Genomic DNA, 19,578 nt, shown 5'->3' on the forward strand with positions numbered 1-19,578 from the left:
TCTAATATATGGCAACTAGTTAATTATGGGCTTACAAAAATATCAGGCCTAAAAATTATAAAACGGAAGTCATTTTGATAGTTGTACAGTATAGGCCAAATTCCATGAAAAACACATGACCAATTTAAAAAAGACACCACTTGCTATCACTTGTTAAAAAATAGTAAGTCCGAATCGAAAACCCCAATTCAAAACACCCATGGGTTTCCGAGAAAAAAGAAAAGGTAACAGAGTTCAAGCAATATTTCCTATTCCTGACCAAAAATAAGTAATATTTCCTTTCTATGCTTAAAAAAAAACATTTTAAAATATAAAAAAACAAATTGTTAATTCGATTAGTTTTTAGACAAAAACATTTTAAGAAGCAAAATAAACTGCAATAAAATACATTCTTACTGCTAAAACATTCTTCATTTCCTGAAAATTTAGATACAGTTAATTTAATGTGAAGTTAGAAATTGATAACTGAGAGTAATTAAATGATTTAATAAATTTGACAAAATTATCATTTAACTACTCTTAACTATCAATTCATACGGAGTTACTTGAGTTTCTACCTTTTTGTTTTAGAACCTAACTTGTAAGTAGTTTCATAGACATGCATGTCAAATGCTAAGATCTTAATTTTGGTAGAAGGTTGATATTGAAACTATTTAAATATGTTATATCTATATAAAAAGGACTACCAATACTAAGTTGGGGTTGAGGTAAATCATACATAAATCAAGTAAATGCTTGATTTCAACCTATTACAAAATGATCAGGTTTCTTCTTCAAAAGAAACACTCAAAGTAAACACAATATACATCAACCTTCCAAAATGAAAACCAAATTCATCTCACACCTATCTAATATACAAATAATAACGAAACTAAGTAACATCATCCTTCTTTAAGGCTAGAAAATAGTGGTCCTAAATATTGATTCTACTAGGTTGTGCCTTTGTCATTCTGGCTTCTCCGTAAGGTTCGTCGTTGTCCATCTTCCGATTGTTCCTAAATGCAGTGTATGCAATGATGTAGACAATTACAAGGATGATCATGACGATGATATTGATGACGGAGACCTTCCTCCAACTCTTCTTGAGACTTGCCAACACCCCGGCCTTGCAAGAGTCGCAGCCATAACAGAGCATCTCTTGGTCATTGCTCCACCTTGCGCAGTCCGGGTTGGCCGCCATTGCGCCCGACCCGATGTTCCAAACCGTTTCATTTTGGTAGATATAGCCACATTCTGTTGGAGGCTTGCAACAACCAGACTACACACAAGAATAACATGTCATGGAATGGGAGTAGTAATTTTTTTGAACAACATGAACAACGGATGTTCAATTCACTAGGTGTGCGGATGGTTATCCTAATATTAAGATTTTCGTGAGTAATTTAGGAGTGTAATGTGTTTTTACTTTATTGAGCTCATTATTCACATTGTTCACAAAAACTATTGTCTACCTATACTTTTTCTTATATTATTGCACATAAATAATGAGTGTTACTTCACTATTCATAAAGCCAAGTACTAGACCTAACAAGAATTAATCATGAACATTATGTGAAACGATCAGCCTAAGAAATTAAAATTTTGCGACAATTTACTTGCAAGGATAAAATACATCATGATATTAGGTGATAAATTAGAAAAAAAAAAAAAAAAAGAGGAGGTTGAGGGAGACCTAGCAACTAAACTATATATATGTTGTTGTCTCTGGTCAGAAGCTTGAATCATAAAACAACAACCATTTGGAAAAGCTTGCTAGAAATATCTATGTGATTCAAGAAGGTAATAAAATAATAAAATACATAATGAGTATAATAAAAATGTTGAGTTTTCATATTAGTCAGTGGCATTCATGAATTGAATTATAATAAGAGTGATGATAGTGATGATCTCATAATGTTCTATAGGGAATCATGTATTGCTACTATATTCTATACTTAAATGTCGCTTTTTATCACATGCAATTTTTAATAGAACACCAACAGATTTGAATATAGCAACTAAAATACTTAAATCATAAAACTATTGACCATATGGAAAGCTTGCAGGCATTTTTAATCATTGACATACATGAATTATTGGAGTGTCAATACTATTACTGCTTATATTGTTTTATATGCCGCTCATGTAGTACATCTTTATTCGTATATTCTATTTTCAAATTTAACTTGTATCGCATGCTGTTATACAATACCATTGGATTTAATATATAATAATAATAATTGGGCCATATTTAATATATAGTAATAATTAGGCCATAATTGAGTATCGAAAAAGTTTTTACTTTTTCTCAGGTTATAGAAAATACTAAGATACCAACATTTTTTCGTAGAAAAAAATTTAAAAAAGTTAATGTTAATTCAAGTATAAAATTAATAAAAAGGATTAATTACCTGATGTTTCTTTTGTTTCTATATAATTACATTTTCTTATTCTCAATTTTTCCCATCCTCCGATCCTCCCTCTTCATGTTAAGATTTCTTAGCTATCAATTTTTCATCCATTGTTTCCATTCAAACAAAGCCCTTAACATCTTGTTTCTTCACACCTTCTTAGATGATGTTGAAAGTTTCAAATGAATAAAGAGAAAGTTCATTATATTAACAAAAGAAAAAAGAAAAAGAAGTATATTATATCACTTAAAAGATAATTTATATGGATAAAGATAAAAAAATAAATAAAAATTTATGTGTAGTTATTTTTATGTAAAGTTGATAATTAAAAATAATTAAATTGTAATTTAATTAAATATATTAAATAATTTAATAATTTTCAACTATTAATTTTATATAAAAATAACTCTATGTGAATTTTATTATGAAAAAAAAAAATAGGGCAAACAATGAAAAAGTATAAATCGTATCTCAGAGAACATTCTTATGATTTGAGGAGAGAAAGCGACAACTATTAGGTTATACATTCAAATCATGTTTGCCACTTAGAAAGAATAGAACCACAAAAAGGTATGAATGAATAATAATGGAGCCCAACCATATAACAAAGAAAGATTGTTATTATTATTATCGATACTTTTTTGAGTAATTATTATTATCAATTCTACTCTAACTCTTCAAGGAAAGTTTGCAAATTGCAACCCCAAAAGGTTCTTATTATGCCAGAAAAGCATACAAAAAGAAAATGAAATAATTTTAGTAAGACGACAAACTCTTAAAAGTGTTTCAAAAATAAATTCCCTTGTTTTTTTTTAAAAAATGTGTTATCATATAATGCTTTTTAATTTATGCTGACTCATAAAGTTTCAATTTCTTAATTAAATTTAAAAAATTCCAAATTCTCAAATATGTGGGCATGTGGCCTAAATTATTATAATCCCCGCTCGTATAAAACACAATTCCAAATCAAATTTCAAGAGTTATTACATGCACAAATATCATATTATATGTTATAGAGTTAGTATAAAATATTTGCATATGAAACGACAATTATGCTTTGTGAGTACCATTAATTATTCAATCAGACAATCCATTAATTACAAGTAACGTGACCACCGCTTCACATAGTAAAGCCAGAATACATCACTGTCACTATGTCGTATATCATAAACTTTTTTTTTATAGTCTTAAACATAAGAAAAATCTTTTCATGATATCACATTTTGGTTACATTATCTTCTTTTTCTCTTTTGATGCTGAGAATATTATAATTGCATCAAATGTTTTCTTTTTTATTTTTTGGTCGGAATTTCTAAATTCTGAACCAATATGTTTTTTCGTTTATTTTGTCACATATTATCATGAATCAATCTTTTCCAAACAAAAAGATTGATGAAATAGAAGGTAAAATACTAGTCATATTCTTGAATCAACATACTCAACCTGATACAAAAAAAAAAAATCTAAATTGAATACCAATTAAACTCCTAATTTCTTATTTTAGCAAGCTTCTAATAATTTTTTCCACTTATAATAATAAGTTAAAATCAATTGGACCACCGCCCACAAATTTCGGGGCTTGATGGGTCAAAGCCCATCATCTTCACATGCTACACCATTTCACCAGAGAGATCCACTACACTTGTTAAAAGTCAGAACTACCCCCATCAACTTCATCTCAATTCACTTCCCTCAATTATTATTTATTTCTCTTTAATAATAACACAATTTGGATAATATATACAATGTTTTTATGAAATAAAAAAGAGAACATATGATATCACAATCTGCGGATGTCAACAAGTATTAGGTGCAATATAATATTAAACATGCTCTTCCCCCTACAAGATGATAGTGATTTAAATTTTAAATATTAGAAAACATAATTATTGAGACTTTGAGAGTGCCTCTTGGTTATAAATATATCTTAAAAGCCAAATCTATAAAGTTTTAAGTAAAATTTGACTCCAGTTCTATTACCCTCACTATTTTTTTTAATTTCTCCATTTATTCTCATATTCAAACCTAAAACATTAAAAAAAACTCATGTTTAAATATCTTTATGTAACTATAACAACCAAGTATAAATATTTAAATTATTTAACGATTTTTTGTTATTATTTTCAAATGAAATAATTTTTTATGTGAATATATATTAAAAAAAATTAAATCACTTGATGATTCAACAGGCAAGTTATGAAACACCCCTAGCTATATTCTTTAGAGATATTAATTTCCATTTTCTTTCTTAATTCTGTTACAGCAGCATACACTAATAATTAAAATCTGAAAAACCAGAAACTACTCCATACTCAAGAAAGAAATGCATATATAGAAAGAAACTATCAATTTAGTTTATGATCCTGGCAATTTAATTATTAAAACTAAATAAAACACATACAAGCATAAATGTTTTAAAACTTAAACAAAAGGGAAGACTCACAGTTATTTAACTGTTAGATAATAATTTAATTAAATTTATCAAATTATTTAATAATTTTTTATTATTATCTTTACACGAAGATAATATATTCACTTAAACAAAAAATGAAAATTCAGATGTAGTCGACTTTATATAAAGTTGATATTTGAGAGCTATTAGATGATTTAACTAAATTTTCATCTAACAGCTCTTAAATATCAACTTCACCTAAATTTTTACCTAAACAAAAACAAACTCCCTTTCACCATCTAATAATTTTTAACTATCAACTTCGTACGAAGATAACTGCACCAAAATCTTTCTATTTTGTAAATAGAAACAAACTAAAAAAAGGAAGTGGCCATGTATGAAGGAAGAAAAAGAAGGTACCTGAATAGGAGAGAGGGTTCTAAGATAGAACATTTGAGGAGTCTCAGGAACACTATTAATGCTTCTTCCCATTCTACCACAAACCTTAGAGTCCCTAACACACGCGCTTATCTTGGGCCAGTAAGCGTTGCTGGCCACGCGCTCCTCCAGCCAGCCCGAGTAGTCCTGAAGGTAGTAGTCCAAGTAGGCCCGGTTCAAGAGGGCCCGGCCCGATCCCTTGTCAGTTACAACATACGCGAAGATGATGAAGCCGATGAGAACCGCAATGACGACGAACATTACGACCAGGTAGAGACGCATTAGGAAGGTGTTGCGGTAACAAGCGCCTGCGAAGCCCGCCAGTGAAACTACCATGATGCTGATTCCGATCACGATTAGGGGCCACTGCAGGAACCGGAGGCAGTCGGTCGTGCTGGCGCGGCTGCTCAGCCATATTCCGCCGCCCAGGATTGGGATCGAGAGGAGGAAAGTTAGGAAGTTTAGTGCTCCAATTAAGTGGTTGCTTGCTCTCATTTTTTTTATTTATGAGAGTGAGTAGTGAGTTTTTTTTTTTGGTTGCTTGGATGAGAGTGTTACTTGTGGAGAAGCTAATTCTATTTCTTTGTATATATTGCATGCTAGGGTGGGTCACAATTTGATTTGTAGGGTTTAATTTAATTACCACTTTAGATAAGTTTTATGGAATCAGCTAATCACTGCATTTAGGTTTCCATGTTGTTTTCTAAATAATAAATTAATGAATAATAAATAAGAAAAAATTTAATTGTTTGAGCTGATTTTTTATTGTTTTTTAAATATTATTATTTTGAAAATAATTGAATTTTTTTATGTGATAATAATAAATTATTTTATATATTTATTTAATTATATTTATTTATTTAAATGATTATTTATGTGATAATTATTTTTTATTAAGATAATTATTTATAATTAACACGTATAAAACTTGTTTTATTCTGTTTTAGTGCATTAAAATTAAATTTTTTTAAAAATAAATATAAAGAGATAAGTTATATTAATTTTTTTATAAAATATAAATATATTCAATTTTCAAAAATATTAATTATTAAATTAATTATTATGTATTTATATATATATATATATATATAAACTAAATAATCAGTTATCATGATATCAAACCTCTAATAGTAAAAATAATAAAATATATAATTAATTTATGTTAGTCGAATAATTAATTTATTTATGTGTTTAAATAAATGTTAAAATTTTAAATTTTGTCTTGTATTATAGACAATAACATGTTTGATTTTTGATACGCATGGAGTATTTTTTTTCCTTTTATTTTTTGGATATAATTTTTTCTAAAATATCTATATTTTTAAAAATAAATTAAAGACGGAATATACATATTTTCTTTTCATTTGTTGTTATATTTCTGACTCAAGACATTAGAATTTAATGACAATAAGGTGTACCTACTAAAGTGTTAAATATTTAAAAATTATTGAGACAAAATTTTAGTCATTATTAGATAAAATTGTAACTTTAATTTATATTTTTTTCATGTCTTATTTAATTAAATCAGTACTTTGTGTTCATTTCCCATCGATCCTCATCACCAAGTACTCTCTAAAGAGGGAGAAAAAAAAAATCATTTCAATACTATATATATTAATAACCAACTTTTATATATGGAGTTAATGATTATAATATCCCTCCATTCACATTGAGAGACTTTGAACCGAAGTTCCATTGGAAGCTCCATGTGGCAGAAGGGACACAGAATGCAGGTTCATGTCTTTGTCGCCTTTACATCATAGCAGGGAAGTTTATGTACATAAAAAATGCCACTATTATGGGTGTGTTTGGGATTCACGTTGAGGAAGAGAGAAGCTCGTTTGAGCGTCTTGAACGTTCCACTTTTATGTTTGGCAATATTTTAGAACTCTCAACCTAGAAGTGCTTATACCTCTAAACGTACGTTTATCAGAAGCAAAAATTTCCAGCTTATGCGTTCACGTTGGAAAAGTTTGGTTACCATTAAGAAATTAGATGAGAATTTTTTTCCTTTTCTACCAACTTTATCCTTTGTTTTCTTCTATAAAAAAAATGCAAGTAACCATATAACTTTTACAATAGTTCTTTATGTATGTTTTTCGTTCCAATTTTTTTTCATGCAAATTTATTTCAATCACGGTCCAGATAAAAAAATTTATTATTTTTTATTTATATAAATTCTTTTTTCTATTCTTTATTGTACTATATTTATGTTGTATATAAATTTTTTTATTTTTTATTTGGTTTTATTCGTATGAATTTTATTTACTTTTTATTATATTTTTTTTATATAATATATGTTGTTGATCGTAATTATTATATACGATGTTTGCATGTTTTTTTTCGTTTTTATTGTACTTCTGACTGTACTTTATTTTCGACTTTATTATATACTAATTATAAGTAACAAAAGAGTCATAAATAATAAAAGTTTATAGTCTAAAATGATACTAAATTAAAGAGTACTAACGGTACTAAAAAATTTATAGAACATTTTCTTTTTCTTTGACATTATAAAATGTATAATACTATCTTTCATATTTTTATTTTTTATTGTATTTATTTTATTTATATGATAAATATTTTTTATATTATTTTTTTAATGTTCTATTTTTTTCATGTATATTATTATTTTTAATTATTTTCTAGTTCATATGAATTTTTTTATTATATGAATTTTTTATGATATCTCGTATTATTTTTTATGTATTTTATTAGTGTTTTATCATGTCTCTTAACAAGATCTATTCAAATATCTAAAGTAAAATAATAGAATAATATAAAAAATTATTTAAATTGATGTCTCTTTTAGTAATTTTTCATCTAAAAGTGATTTTGAATAGTATAATCCAAACAACATTTATTTTACTATAATCCATTTTGATATAAAGATTGCCAAACATAAATCACGTTAACACAAACTTACTTTTCATTAAAAGCAAGTTTGCAAAATCAATTTTATACAAACTATAGTTTGCAAACTGTAATCCAAACACACCCTATATTTTTATTTCTCTTAATATTTTATGTAATTGTCAAGTAGTATAATTATAAGAACAATCTTGTTACATATATGGTCTTTATAATAAGAGTTAAATTTTGATGTATTGATAGTATAAAGTATTTTATATAATCGTATAATTACATCAGTTTTTTAGATGATATTCACACGATCAATATAAAAGATAGTTATTTTTTATTGATGTGATGTTACGTAATTAAATACACATATAAAATTATTTTATACTAACAATGTATCAAAATTAAATTCTTATAATAAATACTGCTTTAATATTAGTGTTTTTTAACAATTAAATATATTTTTTTATTAATTAAAAATAATTTAAATATATAATTAATTATTAATTTTTAGATTTTTTATATAAATATCAAGAGTATTTAATATATAGATAATATTTCATTATAAAAATCACTTGCTTGCATAATATTTTTACATTTATTTGGGTAAGAGGTATATATGTGGGTCATCACATGCCTATCTTGCTGCAGTTTCAAAGGAACTGAGGGAAAATGTCAGTGTAGCTGCATGAAGATTTAAAGCTTCCGCATTTTATGGAGTGTGAACTATTATTATCGTCAAAGCTGTTTCTACTCGGAAATTTCATCTACAAGTTACTATACTTTTCCATTTTCTTTTTAATAAATGCAAATGACAATGATATATACAATGACATGTTAATAAATGATAGTAATTTTTTGCTCCAATATGTTTTTTTTTTTTTTTTGTTGGGGAGAAAACAATATTAAAAACGGTTAACAAGAAGTAATAATTTATATTTAATTAATCAGTTAATATATATTCTAAAAAGACATACTAAGATTACAAATTAAAATTTTTTTTATGAAAAAATATAAAATTTAAAATTTTAATATATTTGTTAATTGTTATGTATTTATTAAAAAAATTAAAACTTTTACTAATAAGTAATAATATTTGTAATATGTACTTTTAGGATACATATTAACTAAAATTTTTACTCTTTTATATTATTAATTAACTCTTGCTAATTTTTTGTGTTAATTTTTCCAAAAGATATTTTGTAGCACCAAGCCACCAACCACAACTATGATTTTCTAATATTAATTAATATATTAAAAGTGTCTTTCACCTTTTGTTTACTAGAAGAATGATCTGGTACTACAAAGCTGAGCTATTTGGAGTTTCACACAATGACACAAGTTGTTATTATATTCATTAAAAGGGACTTTTTTTTTCTTTTTCTCTATGGGCTAACTTGACCGGAAAACGCTCTTTTGTTTTTGTATTTTGGATAATCTACTTTTTTCCTTACAAAAAAATGAATCTATTGGGCCGACATAGATGGGTCAGTTGTGTGGTCCGCGGTCATGACAAAAAAAAAAGACTGACCAAACCAAAATAAAAAAACCCTCCAAAAAATTATAGCAATGCAAAAAAAAGAGTCCAAAACACATATATCTTTTAATATCTCAATTTAATATTTTACTTTAAAAAAAAATCACGCAATTATTTGAAACATATATACTAGATGCATTTAAACAATTTTAATTGTTGGATTTATTCGTCGTCGATCCCAAGACACGACAAGAGGTAAGATTAATTAAATAAAAGAGTGAGAACTTATCAAAGTAGGCATAGTATTTGTGGAATAACATACGACGTACAAGTATACAACATACTCCATTTATGAAAGTTCATTTCATTTGAGTGGTACATTTTTATCTCTCAACATAAAGAGAAGACATCTTAGTAAAAAGGTAGTAAAAGGATTACATATTCTTCAATGTTACAAAATTTTCCTGAATATGAAAAAATAATGAAAGTTAGTTAATAATTAATTCATAAAAAATTTAAATCATTTTTTAATTTTTAAAGATGCAAAATATTCAAATGTTTTTTTGGTATCCTATATAAAAAGTCAACAACTATGTTAAGTATATATAAAAGTAATTATTAAATTTAATATTCATATAAAATATATAATTATCTTTTTATTTATTTAATTATTCTTATATTTTAAAATCTCAATAAATTTATAATTAAATTTTTTTATTTTTAAATTTTTCTAAAATAAAATACGACTTATAATTAAAAAAAATTCTTGTTAAATATGGTTTATTCCGATGTATTTATATATTTTTGGAGACGATGATAATAGTTGTCATTGTTAAATATGACTTATTTTATTTAATTTATAATTAAAAAAATTATTGAAGAAGTCATGCTTGTTTATTTTTGTGTAAATATTCCTATATACTGTTTGTAGATCTATATATTATTTAGAGATGATGATAATAGATTAAAATGATTAAAAACGTGGGATTCAAAAAAATTTAAAGGAGTTTGCCCGTGGTAAGGCGAACTCTATAATTTTTATAAAGTTCGCCGGGGTGCGATGAACTTGCTCTAAAAAAAACGTATTTAAAAAATTAAAGTTTAAAAATAATGTTTAAAAAAATATGAAATTTTTTATTTTATTTATGAAAAAAATCCATAATTTATGTGTGTAAATTTTAAAAAATATAGATATAAATTATATTGATTTATGCGTATAAAATTTTGATAAATAAAAATATAAACTATATATTTTATGTGTATAAAATTTCTATAAATATAAATAAAAATTATTACTAATTAAATACTAATAAAAAATAATAATATTTATTAATTATCTAGCATTCTTATAAAATAAATAAATATTTTTTTCTTGTTATATGGACGGCATATTTTATCCGAAGAGTATGAATATGATAGTTGCGGACGCAAAGTCACACTTCAAACCAATTTAATAGCTGTTGGATGAAACGACAACCCTTTCAAAGTTACAACTTACAAACCTCTCACTCTTCTTAGTTCTTACTTAGCTTCCTTTCTTTGTCACTCTCTTACTCTCTCTCTTTCTCTCCTTTCTTCTTGGCTTCTCCTTTGCACGCTCTATCATCAGGAACAAAACAAGGGTCAGCATACACAACTCTCCAAGCTTCTTCTTCAGTTTCTATGCTTTCATCACTTGGGTAGGACTCACAACTTGTTTTGCATTTACATTTTCTCTTTAAATTTTGCATTCATATATAAAATGTAAGCAAATAGCCAAATGGGGCTGAATATGGTTCAAGTCAATGCACATACATTACATTCTTGCTTTATTTCTTACCTCACAAGATCTCAAAACTTCATATTAAAAGTGGGTCTCTACCACTTATATTTTTACTATTTTAGGGTGTCCACATTTCCTTGCAAAATTTCCTTTTTTCAATTTTTTTTTTTAAAAAAAATTCCGTGTAAGAACTATTTTACTTTAAGGAGAGTAAAAGAAAAAAAATAAACTTCTTTCTTTTAAAGCTCTTTTTTGCTTTTTTTTTTCAAAAGTGTCTTTGCCTCTAACTGATACATAGTTTATTTTATATTTATTTATTATGGCAAAAGAAAAGAAAATGCGGTTTTTCTGCTTGATAATGTAGTTCAGGAGCTGCAAGGTTTTGTAGCTTTCATGTGTGTAAAGAAAAGCAGCACAGAGAATATATTAAAAAGAAAAGTGGATTCTATAATGTACTTTATTTGTCCCTTTGTTTGTGAGCTTCTTCCTCTCTTTTTTTATGCTTCAATAAATAATATTTCTCTAAATAGTGCATTCCTTCTTTCCACTTTTTAATCTCAAAATATGGGGTGTGTTCCCATTTTTCTACTATTTGTTTTTCCAAGGTTAATAAATTAATTAATTAAAATGTTTCTATATATTATCCATATATATACTTTTGTGGCAGAGTTAAAAAAATGCTTAGTGCTGTTGTTGCATGCTTTCTTTGTGTTTCTGTATGGATCTGATTCCTCTTGTTTTTGTTCCCTATGAAAATCCCTTGTTCTTCTAATTTTTGGCGTTTTTCCCACTTTTCCCTCTTGAGTAACATAGCATGTTGTATTAGAAAAAAAAACACTTTTTTTAATGGTTTATTGTTTTTAAAATGCAACATTGAAATTTGAAACAATAATGATGTGAAAAATGTCAAAGAGTTGGAGCCAATTTGATCAATTGGCTTTCTTGTTTGGCAGACAGAATCTAAGTTTGAGAGTTTTTATAGGTAATAAAAATATCTTTTTCCATACCAACTACAATTGGCTATTCCCTTCTTTCACGGCAATATTGGAGGATATTGAAATTTTCATTTCAATTGTGATTTTACAAAATACCCATTACACATGGATAAAATTGGAATTTCATGGTCTTACATGGGGGTACTTTAGTAATTTCCTCCTCCTTCTATGTGGGTTTAGTTGTAGGTCCCTCTTGATCATAACTGGGATGTTGGAGCCTAAAAGACATTATCATAGCATTTGGTAAAAAGTATAACATTTTTTTCCCTTAATTTTGTGGACATATGTGGTTTGCGTTTGACATATTCATAAAAATCTACTTCACTTTTTTATTTATTTTGTCATCCTATATAATAGTGGTACCCATAACCTAATATCTTTATAGTGAAACATTTTTGGATACTCTTTGAAGGGTGGGGTACTTTTAGGGACTGAATCACTGAAATGTGAAAACCATAGTAATGAAGAATCTTGTGCATTTATGTCTTAAGGGATAAATGGTTGATATGATAAGTAGTGAATCTCATATTTTGCATGAACACATTTATTTTCCCATAACTTCATCAACATTCACATTGGATTCTCTTGTCTCTTTTTTTTTTTGAAGTGATATAGTCCTTGTGGGTCAGAGAGCATTGAAACAGTGAGGCCCAAATTGTGAGCCCATTTCTCTTTTTGGTGGATACAAAATTGCAAGGGCAGGGAAGGAAGCCATGCAGACCCCTAACCCAAAGACAAGGTAATCTTGAAATGATTTATAACGCTTGCTTTTATAACCCTTAACCCTAATCCAAATGGAATTTCAAGGTTTATTTTTTCTATTGGTTTCTTATTTGCAATTACATCTTTATACCTTTTTTTTTTTTAATTGAGTTCTTATATTGCTTTTAATTTTATAATTAAGTCTTTTTCATGTTAAAAATGTTAAAATTAACTGAATATTTCTCTCAAAAAATATGTGATCAAAGATTTAATTAGGTTCTTAATTATACATACCTTTAATTTGAAGAGAAATATTTAGCCAACTTTAACATTTTTTACACTAGAAATGACTTAATTACAAAATTAAAAATATAGAGATCCAATTAAAAAGAAAAAAAATATAGAGACCTAATTATAAATTTGATAAAACTATAAAGACCAACAGAATAATTAAACCGAATTTTAATAAGCTCCATGGAATTGTTTAGCTTCATATATTTTGGATAAATATAAGCTTTTATATAACCCTTCATGTGGTTAATAATAGCAGCTAGTGCCGAAAATGTTTTTTATTGGGCCTTCTACTAATAAATAAATACTTGTTCTTAATTTTCTTAAAGTTTGTTGTGAGTTCCCTCTTTGATAAATTTTGTTTAACAAATTAAGTCGTTTATTTTTATCTGAAGTTTTTTCCAACATTTAATTTAAGGTGAGAGATTGCAAGATTATTATTCTTAAATATTGTAATTTCTCTATATGTTTATTTTTATCAAAATTGAATTATATCATAGATTCAAATAAAAAAAAATAGTTGACGTGAAAACTAAGCTTGATACCATTATCTGTCTCAGTCCCTTGGACAAGTTTAGCTGTTTAGATCGACTAGTGATTAGTGATTACTTAAGAAAATAGATTGATAATGATGGCTAAGCATATTTGTCTCCTTAGACTAATGAGTAATTAGGTATCCCTATATCCTTTTTTGTTCAATTAGGTTGCATTACCCCACACCACTATAATTGCAGTTTCATGTGTTCCTTTTCTAAAAAAATAAAACTAAAAACGAATTATTCTAGGGAAGACACAATTTGGACCACAATAGTTGTTAAGATTGGGAATAGGTCCTCTCAATTTTTTTCTCACATGAAATGATAAGGTATAATCTTTCACTACTAATTTTATGGTGAAAACTCAGGTGCAGTTAACTTCACGTGAAGTTGATATCTAAGAGCCGTTAGATAAAAATTTAGTCAAATCAGTCAAATCATCTAACGATTCTCAGATATCAATTTCACGTGAAGTCAACTGCACCTGAGTTTCCACCTAATTTTATAAGTAGGACCAAGAAAAAACATGAAAGAAAAAGCATTGGTGAGTTAGAGCGGAAAGATCACACTTTATTCCCTCAATTGAAAAAAAAAATTGAGAGGATTCATTTCCGTTACGGCCTACTAAGGAGGAAGATCTCCTTCATTAACACTAAGGTGTGTTTGTTTGATGATAAAATGGGAGGAAGGAAAAGAAAGGGAAATAAATTAAGAGGAAAATAGCTATTTTATATTATTTGGTTGAATGGAAAAGTAAAAAAAAAAAGTGAATAGTGTAAAAAAATAGGTGTGACTCATTAAATTTTTTCCTCTCTAACATTGGATAGAAAATAGGAGGAAAATGTACTTACTATTAATATTCTAATATTATCCTCCTATTTTTCAACACATTTTAAAATATGTAAGGATAAAATTATTTTTTTATAATATTATATATTATTTCCTTTCTTTTTATTTTATTTTTATCCAAATATATTTAAAGAAAATAAAAATCTATTCCATTTCTTTTCTTTTTCTTCCTTTCTCTCTATTTCCTTCCTTGTTATTTCCTTTCTTCCAATATTAATGAATTCATTTTTCATGTACTATCAATATGAAAGAGTTTTATGTAGGTAACTAATCGGATATTGTCGCATAGCAAAAACATCTAATTTTTAAACTTACTATTTAAAAAATTATTTAAAAGTAAGAATATGATTGAATGTTACAATCAAAATTAAACTTTGCTCCCTTCATTTCATATTAAGTGTCTTTTTGCATTTTTATTTTTTGTTTGCAAATTAACTGTCCTCTTACAATTTCAAGAAGTCAATTTTACCTATTATGCCCTTCATTATTAAATAGAAAGAGTAACATAGAAGGCTAAAGAATTAATGGAGAGAAAAATAATACTAGAGATATTTTTTATATTTTTCAATAAAATTTTAATGATTATCTTAATACATGTGCAAAACTAAAAAGAGACACTTATGAAATGGAGGGAGGATTAATATAGTTTGAAACTTATCATAATCATAAAATGTTCTTTAAATAGCTGTTGGAACTTGGAAGACTACATTTTCAAAATGAATTTAATGAAGTTGATGACATTTACACCTAGCTACATTAGCAACACTTTATTGTGACTAATTGAAGTAGTTCTATCCACCCAAAAAAAAGGTTACAGTTCTCAGATAGCAACATTAAGACAGCTTAATTAAGTTTCTTTTAAAAAAATAGCTTAAACAATAGATACTTACATTAAAAGTAGCTTATAAATAAGTTATTTTGTATTTGGTTTTTTAGTTCTAAAAATACTTATTTAAAAAAAAATATGATAAAAAGCTTTTTATTATAAGAGAAGTTATTTTTTTAAATTTTTCCATAAGTACTCAAATAATTTTTTAGAAAACTGCAATTTAATTTTGAAAACTGCACCATACATTAATACTACAAGTCAAAAAGCACAAAAAAGTAGCTTTTGAAGGAGAATAGATCCTCTCAATTGTTAAAAAAAATTGAGAGCGTAAAGTGTAATTTCTAACCCTTCATTGTTCTCTCTCATATTTATTCTTGATCCCACTTATAAAATTAATGGTGAAAGATCACACTTTACTCCCTCAATTGCTAAAAAAGATTGAGAGGATCCATTCGCCTTTTGAAGCTTGCCAAACGGACCGTAAGACATACTTGTTTTTGCACCTGCATTTTTGTCTTCTGGGATTTGGATTCAACAATGTTTACATGATCAACACCTCTCTTTGTTTTGATTTCAGAAATGGCGGATCCTCTGAAGTTCCTCAGAAGGTTTCGCCGCGTGCGATTCGCCAACTAAGGCCCACCGGTCTAGACACAGACGCCGTATCTTCGTTAAGCCAAGCTAATAAAATGTCAAAAGAAAGAAGCCCTAAGATCGCCGACCGCAGATCGCCGAGAAGCCCTGTTCCAGAGGTAACTTGTTTCACAAGTAACATGTTTATTTGGGATAACTTCCTTTTTCATTGAAAATTTAGGATGCATTTGGTTCTATATTATGAAATTATCATTATTTTTTCCATACATTTACATGTTGTTGAATCTTTAAAGCATCCTGTGTTTTGTAGTCATCAAAATTTTTTTATAGTTCTAAACCATTATAATTCCTTGTTTCCTCAGAGGAAGCGCCCGAGCAAGATATCCGAATTGGAATCACAAGTTTCTCAACTTCAAGAGGATCTGAGGGTGGTAAGGGACCAGCTTATTCTGTCCGAATCGAGCAAGAAGCAAGCTAAGCAAGAGGCTGAGGATGTCAAGGATCAACTGTTAGTCCTATCTGCGAAACTCGAGGATTCGCAGAAGCAAATTCTAGAGCTCTCAGCTACTAAAGAACTTCATGATTCTGAGCTTGAAAAAACCATAGAGGAGCACGAATGCGAAGTCGAGGCTTCTAGAAACCGGCTTTCAGTTGACCCTGCTGCACTTGCCTCTGCAATGAATGAAATGCAACATCTCAAGGCTCAGCTTGGACTGACAGCTAATTGTGAGACTGAACAAATCCAACACATCGAATCCGCGGACACAGAGCTGTTGAGCTTGAAGCAGAACTTGTCAGAAACTCTCTCTCTTGTGGAGGAAATGAAAAATCAATTAAGGAACTGCAAAGAATCTGAAGCTCAGGCCCAAGCTATGGTTAATGAGACTTTGTTGCAACTTGAGGAAGCTAATAGAACTGTAGATCAGCTAAGGACCGATGCTGCGAAGGCCGTTGATGGCTACAACTCCATTGCTTTAGAGTTAGATGAGTCTAGAGCAAGAATCAACTCGCTCGAGGAACTTGCGAGCAATCATTCTGGAAATTCTCTGATTGAGGGATTGAAAGAGAGCGAGGATCCTACTCCGATCGAAGGCGAAATTCATGCTTTGAAGGCCGAGGTTGCGCGACTAAGATCTGCTGTAGAAACTGCCGAAACTAATTACCAAGAAGAACAGATTCGAAGCACGGTGCAGCTTAGGAATGCCTATGAGTTGATGGAACAGATAAAATCTGAATCAAACAAGAAGGCATGCGAGTTAGAAGCTGAATTGAAAGCGAAGAAAGTTGAAATCGAAGAGTTGAAAGCTAACTTGATGGACAAGGAAACTGAATTGCAAGGTATTGTGGAGGAAAATGAGAATTTGAGTTCAAAGCTTGATGAGAGCATTGCATCCAAAAAGGAGAACAAGCTTAAACAAGAACTTAACAAACTCAATGAATGTGTGGCCGAATTGAAGGCTGATCTGATGGACAAGGAGACAACACTGCAAAGCATATCCGAAGAGAACGAATCGCTGAAATCGGAAATCAACAAGAGCTTGTCAGATGGTGGCAAAGTTAGTAAAGAGGAGGCTGCAGCAGAAGTCGAGGCGGCTAAGGCTGCAGAGCGCGAGGCGCTCGCGAAACTTGGGATTGTGATGGAGGAGGCGGATAGGAGCAACCGGAAGGCTGCGAGGGTGGCCGAGCAGCTGGAAGCAGCGCAGGCGGCCAGCTCGGAAATGGAAGCAGAGCTGAGGAGGCTAAAGGTGCAGTCTGATCAATGGAGGAAGGCAGCAGAGGCTGCGGCGGCTATGCTTTCGGCCGGAAACAATGGTAAGATCACAGAGAGAACTGTTTCTTTGGACAGCAACAACTATAAACGGTCACCATTTGGTGAACACATGATGGATGATGATGATGAATACAACAGAAAGAAAAATGGCAACATGCTTAAGAAGATTGGTGTGTTATGGAAGAAGCCTCAGAAATAATTATCTTGTGTTGTAGTCATGAATATATTATTGTAATGTCTTGTGTTTTTTTTTTTTTAATTTCTTTTTGTTTGTTAACTACCCTCTGCTTTGAACTGCACTGTAAATGCATGCTGCCTGGGTCTGAGTCTCAGTGTTTGTGAACTGAATTTGCAAATTTAGTTTAGTTTTTGAATGAATGAAGATCATTATTATGTAGTATGATCTTTCTATATCTCATGCATTATTTTCAAAGTTACTCATTATTTGTGGATTGAATTAGGGTTTACCATCTTATCTTGGTAAGTTGACTAACTATAATTATAATTAGAATTGTCTTAAGGTTAAACACAAGTATGATTTATATTAGGGCCTAGATAGAAGATAAATAATTCAAAAAGATCATTTACAAAATGATCAACAAGTAAGTAGTCTTATTATAAACATAATACATGATAAGATTTAACATTGTTTAAAATTAAAAAAAAATTAACTTCTCTTTTAATAATTTTTTTTATCATTCTTATTTTAAAATAAGTAATTTTATGAGAAAAAATTAAATATAAAATAACTTATTTATAATTTATTTTTAATATAAATCTTTATATTTTAAATTTATTTTTCAAAAGAATTTAATTAAGTTGTTTATCTAGACTAGTCCTATTCTAATCTCTAAAATAAATTCTCCTTATTAATGTTGTTGAATATAATACTATTGTAGTAATGTGAAAACAATGTTCATCAGTTACACTACGATATTCCATAGAAAAATTTATAACAGAACCACCGTTGATGATGTTGATGGAGACAACTATATATATATATATATAACAAAGTTTAGTCTTTTTCAGCTTTCTTGTTCAACCATTTTCACCTCTTTTAAATTTCAAGCATTTGGGTTTGTCTTGAAAATATTAATGTAATTTGTGGCTACTGAAAATGCTCAACCTCAAAACATGTCTTGCATAGAACATGTGTGATGTATAAGCATTGAAGACTGTGATAACTGACTGATAAGAAACTTGGTATTTTCTGCACTTGAACGTCATACTTCACAAAATACTCCCGCGTTTCATTCCAATTTTTATGGTAACCACTATGCTTTTTATTATCTTCTCAATTCACGCAATTTATTTGACCCAAAATATGCACTATACACCCAAAATGGAACTTGTTATATGAAGATTAAATAAAATTGGTCCAGAATCAATTGTCGTATGAAAATATATATATTTAGTATTCATGAAAAAATATGTTTATGCTATTATGAAGTGAGCAATGACTAGTAAATATTGTTATTTTTTATTAGTAATAATTTGTATTTATATGTACAGATATTTTGTACACAAAAAACATATAATTTACATATATATTTATCAGAGTTTAATAACATAAATTAATATAATTTACACACATAAATTAATAAAATTTATTTATTAAAAATAATTTAATATTTATACTGGTCAAATAATGACAAAAATATTAAAATGTATTATCTCTAAGAATTTTTCTTAT

General features: G+C 28.3%; 2 protein-coding genes across 4 annotated transcripts; one reads left to right on the forward strand and one right to left on the reverse strand.

The window, feature by feature from the left end:
* Positions 1-641: 641 nt before the first annotated feature.
* Positions 642-5,783, reverse strand: LOC130965211 (tetraspanin-3). Its single transcript, XM_057889943.1, has 2 exons — positions 5,203-5,783; positions 642-1,258 (listed from the first exon to the last, which is right to left on the reverse strand). Exons 1-2 carry the CDS (start codon positions 5,713-5,715, stop codon positions 914-916), a joined length of 858 nt encoding a protein of 285 aa, XP_057745926.1. The 5' UTR covers positions 5,716-5,783; the 3' UTR covers positions 642-913.
* Positions 5,784-11,056: 5,273 nt separating this feature from the next.
* LOC130967603 (interactor of constitutive active ROPs 3) lies at positions 11,057-18,250 on the forward strand. Of its 3 annotated transcripts, none has more exons than XM_057892534.1 (4): positions 11,057-11,235; positions 12,921-13,052; positions 16,098-16,272; positions 16,477-18,250. In XM_057892534.1, exons 2-4 carry the CDS (start codon positions 13,027-13,029, stop codon positions 18,082-18,084), a joined length of 1,809 nt encoding a protein of 602 aa, XP_057748517.1. In that variant the 5' UTR covers positions 11,057-11,235; positions 12,921-13,026; the 3' UTR covers positions 18,085-18,250. The 3 variants fall into 3 exon arrangements, with proteins under 3 accessions (XP_057748517.1, XP_057748518.1, XP_057748519.1); XM_057892535.1 differs by having other exon boundaries at positions 11,064-11,235; positions 12,929-13,052; XM_057892536.1 differs by lacking the exon at positions 11,057-11,235 and adding an exon at positions 12,440-12,563.
* Positions 18,251-19,578: the final 1,328 nt, after the last annotated feature.

Source organism: Arachis stenosperma, chromosome 3 (assembly GCF_014773155.1).
Source record: "Arachis stenosperma cultivar V10309 chromosome 3, arast.V10309.gnm1.PFL2, whole genome shotgun sequence".
Taxonomy (NCBI): domain Eukaryota; kingdom Viridiplantae; phylum Streptophyta; class Magnoliopsida; order Fabales; family Fabaceae; genus Arachis; species Arachis stenosperma.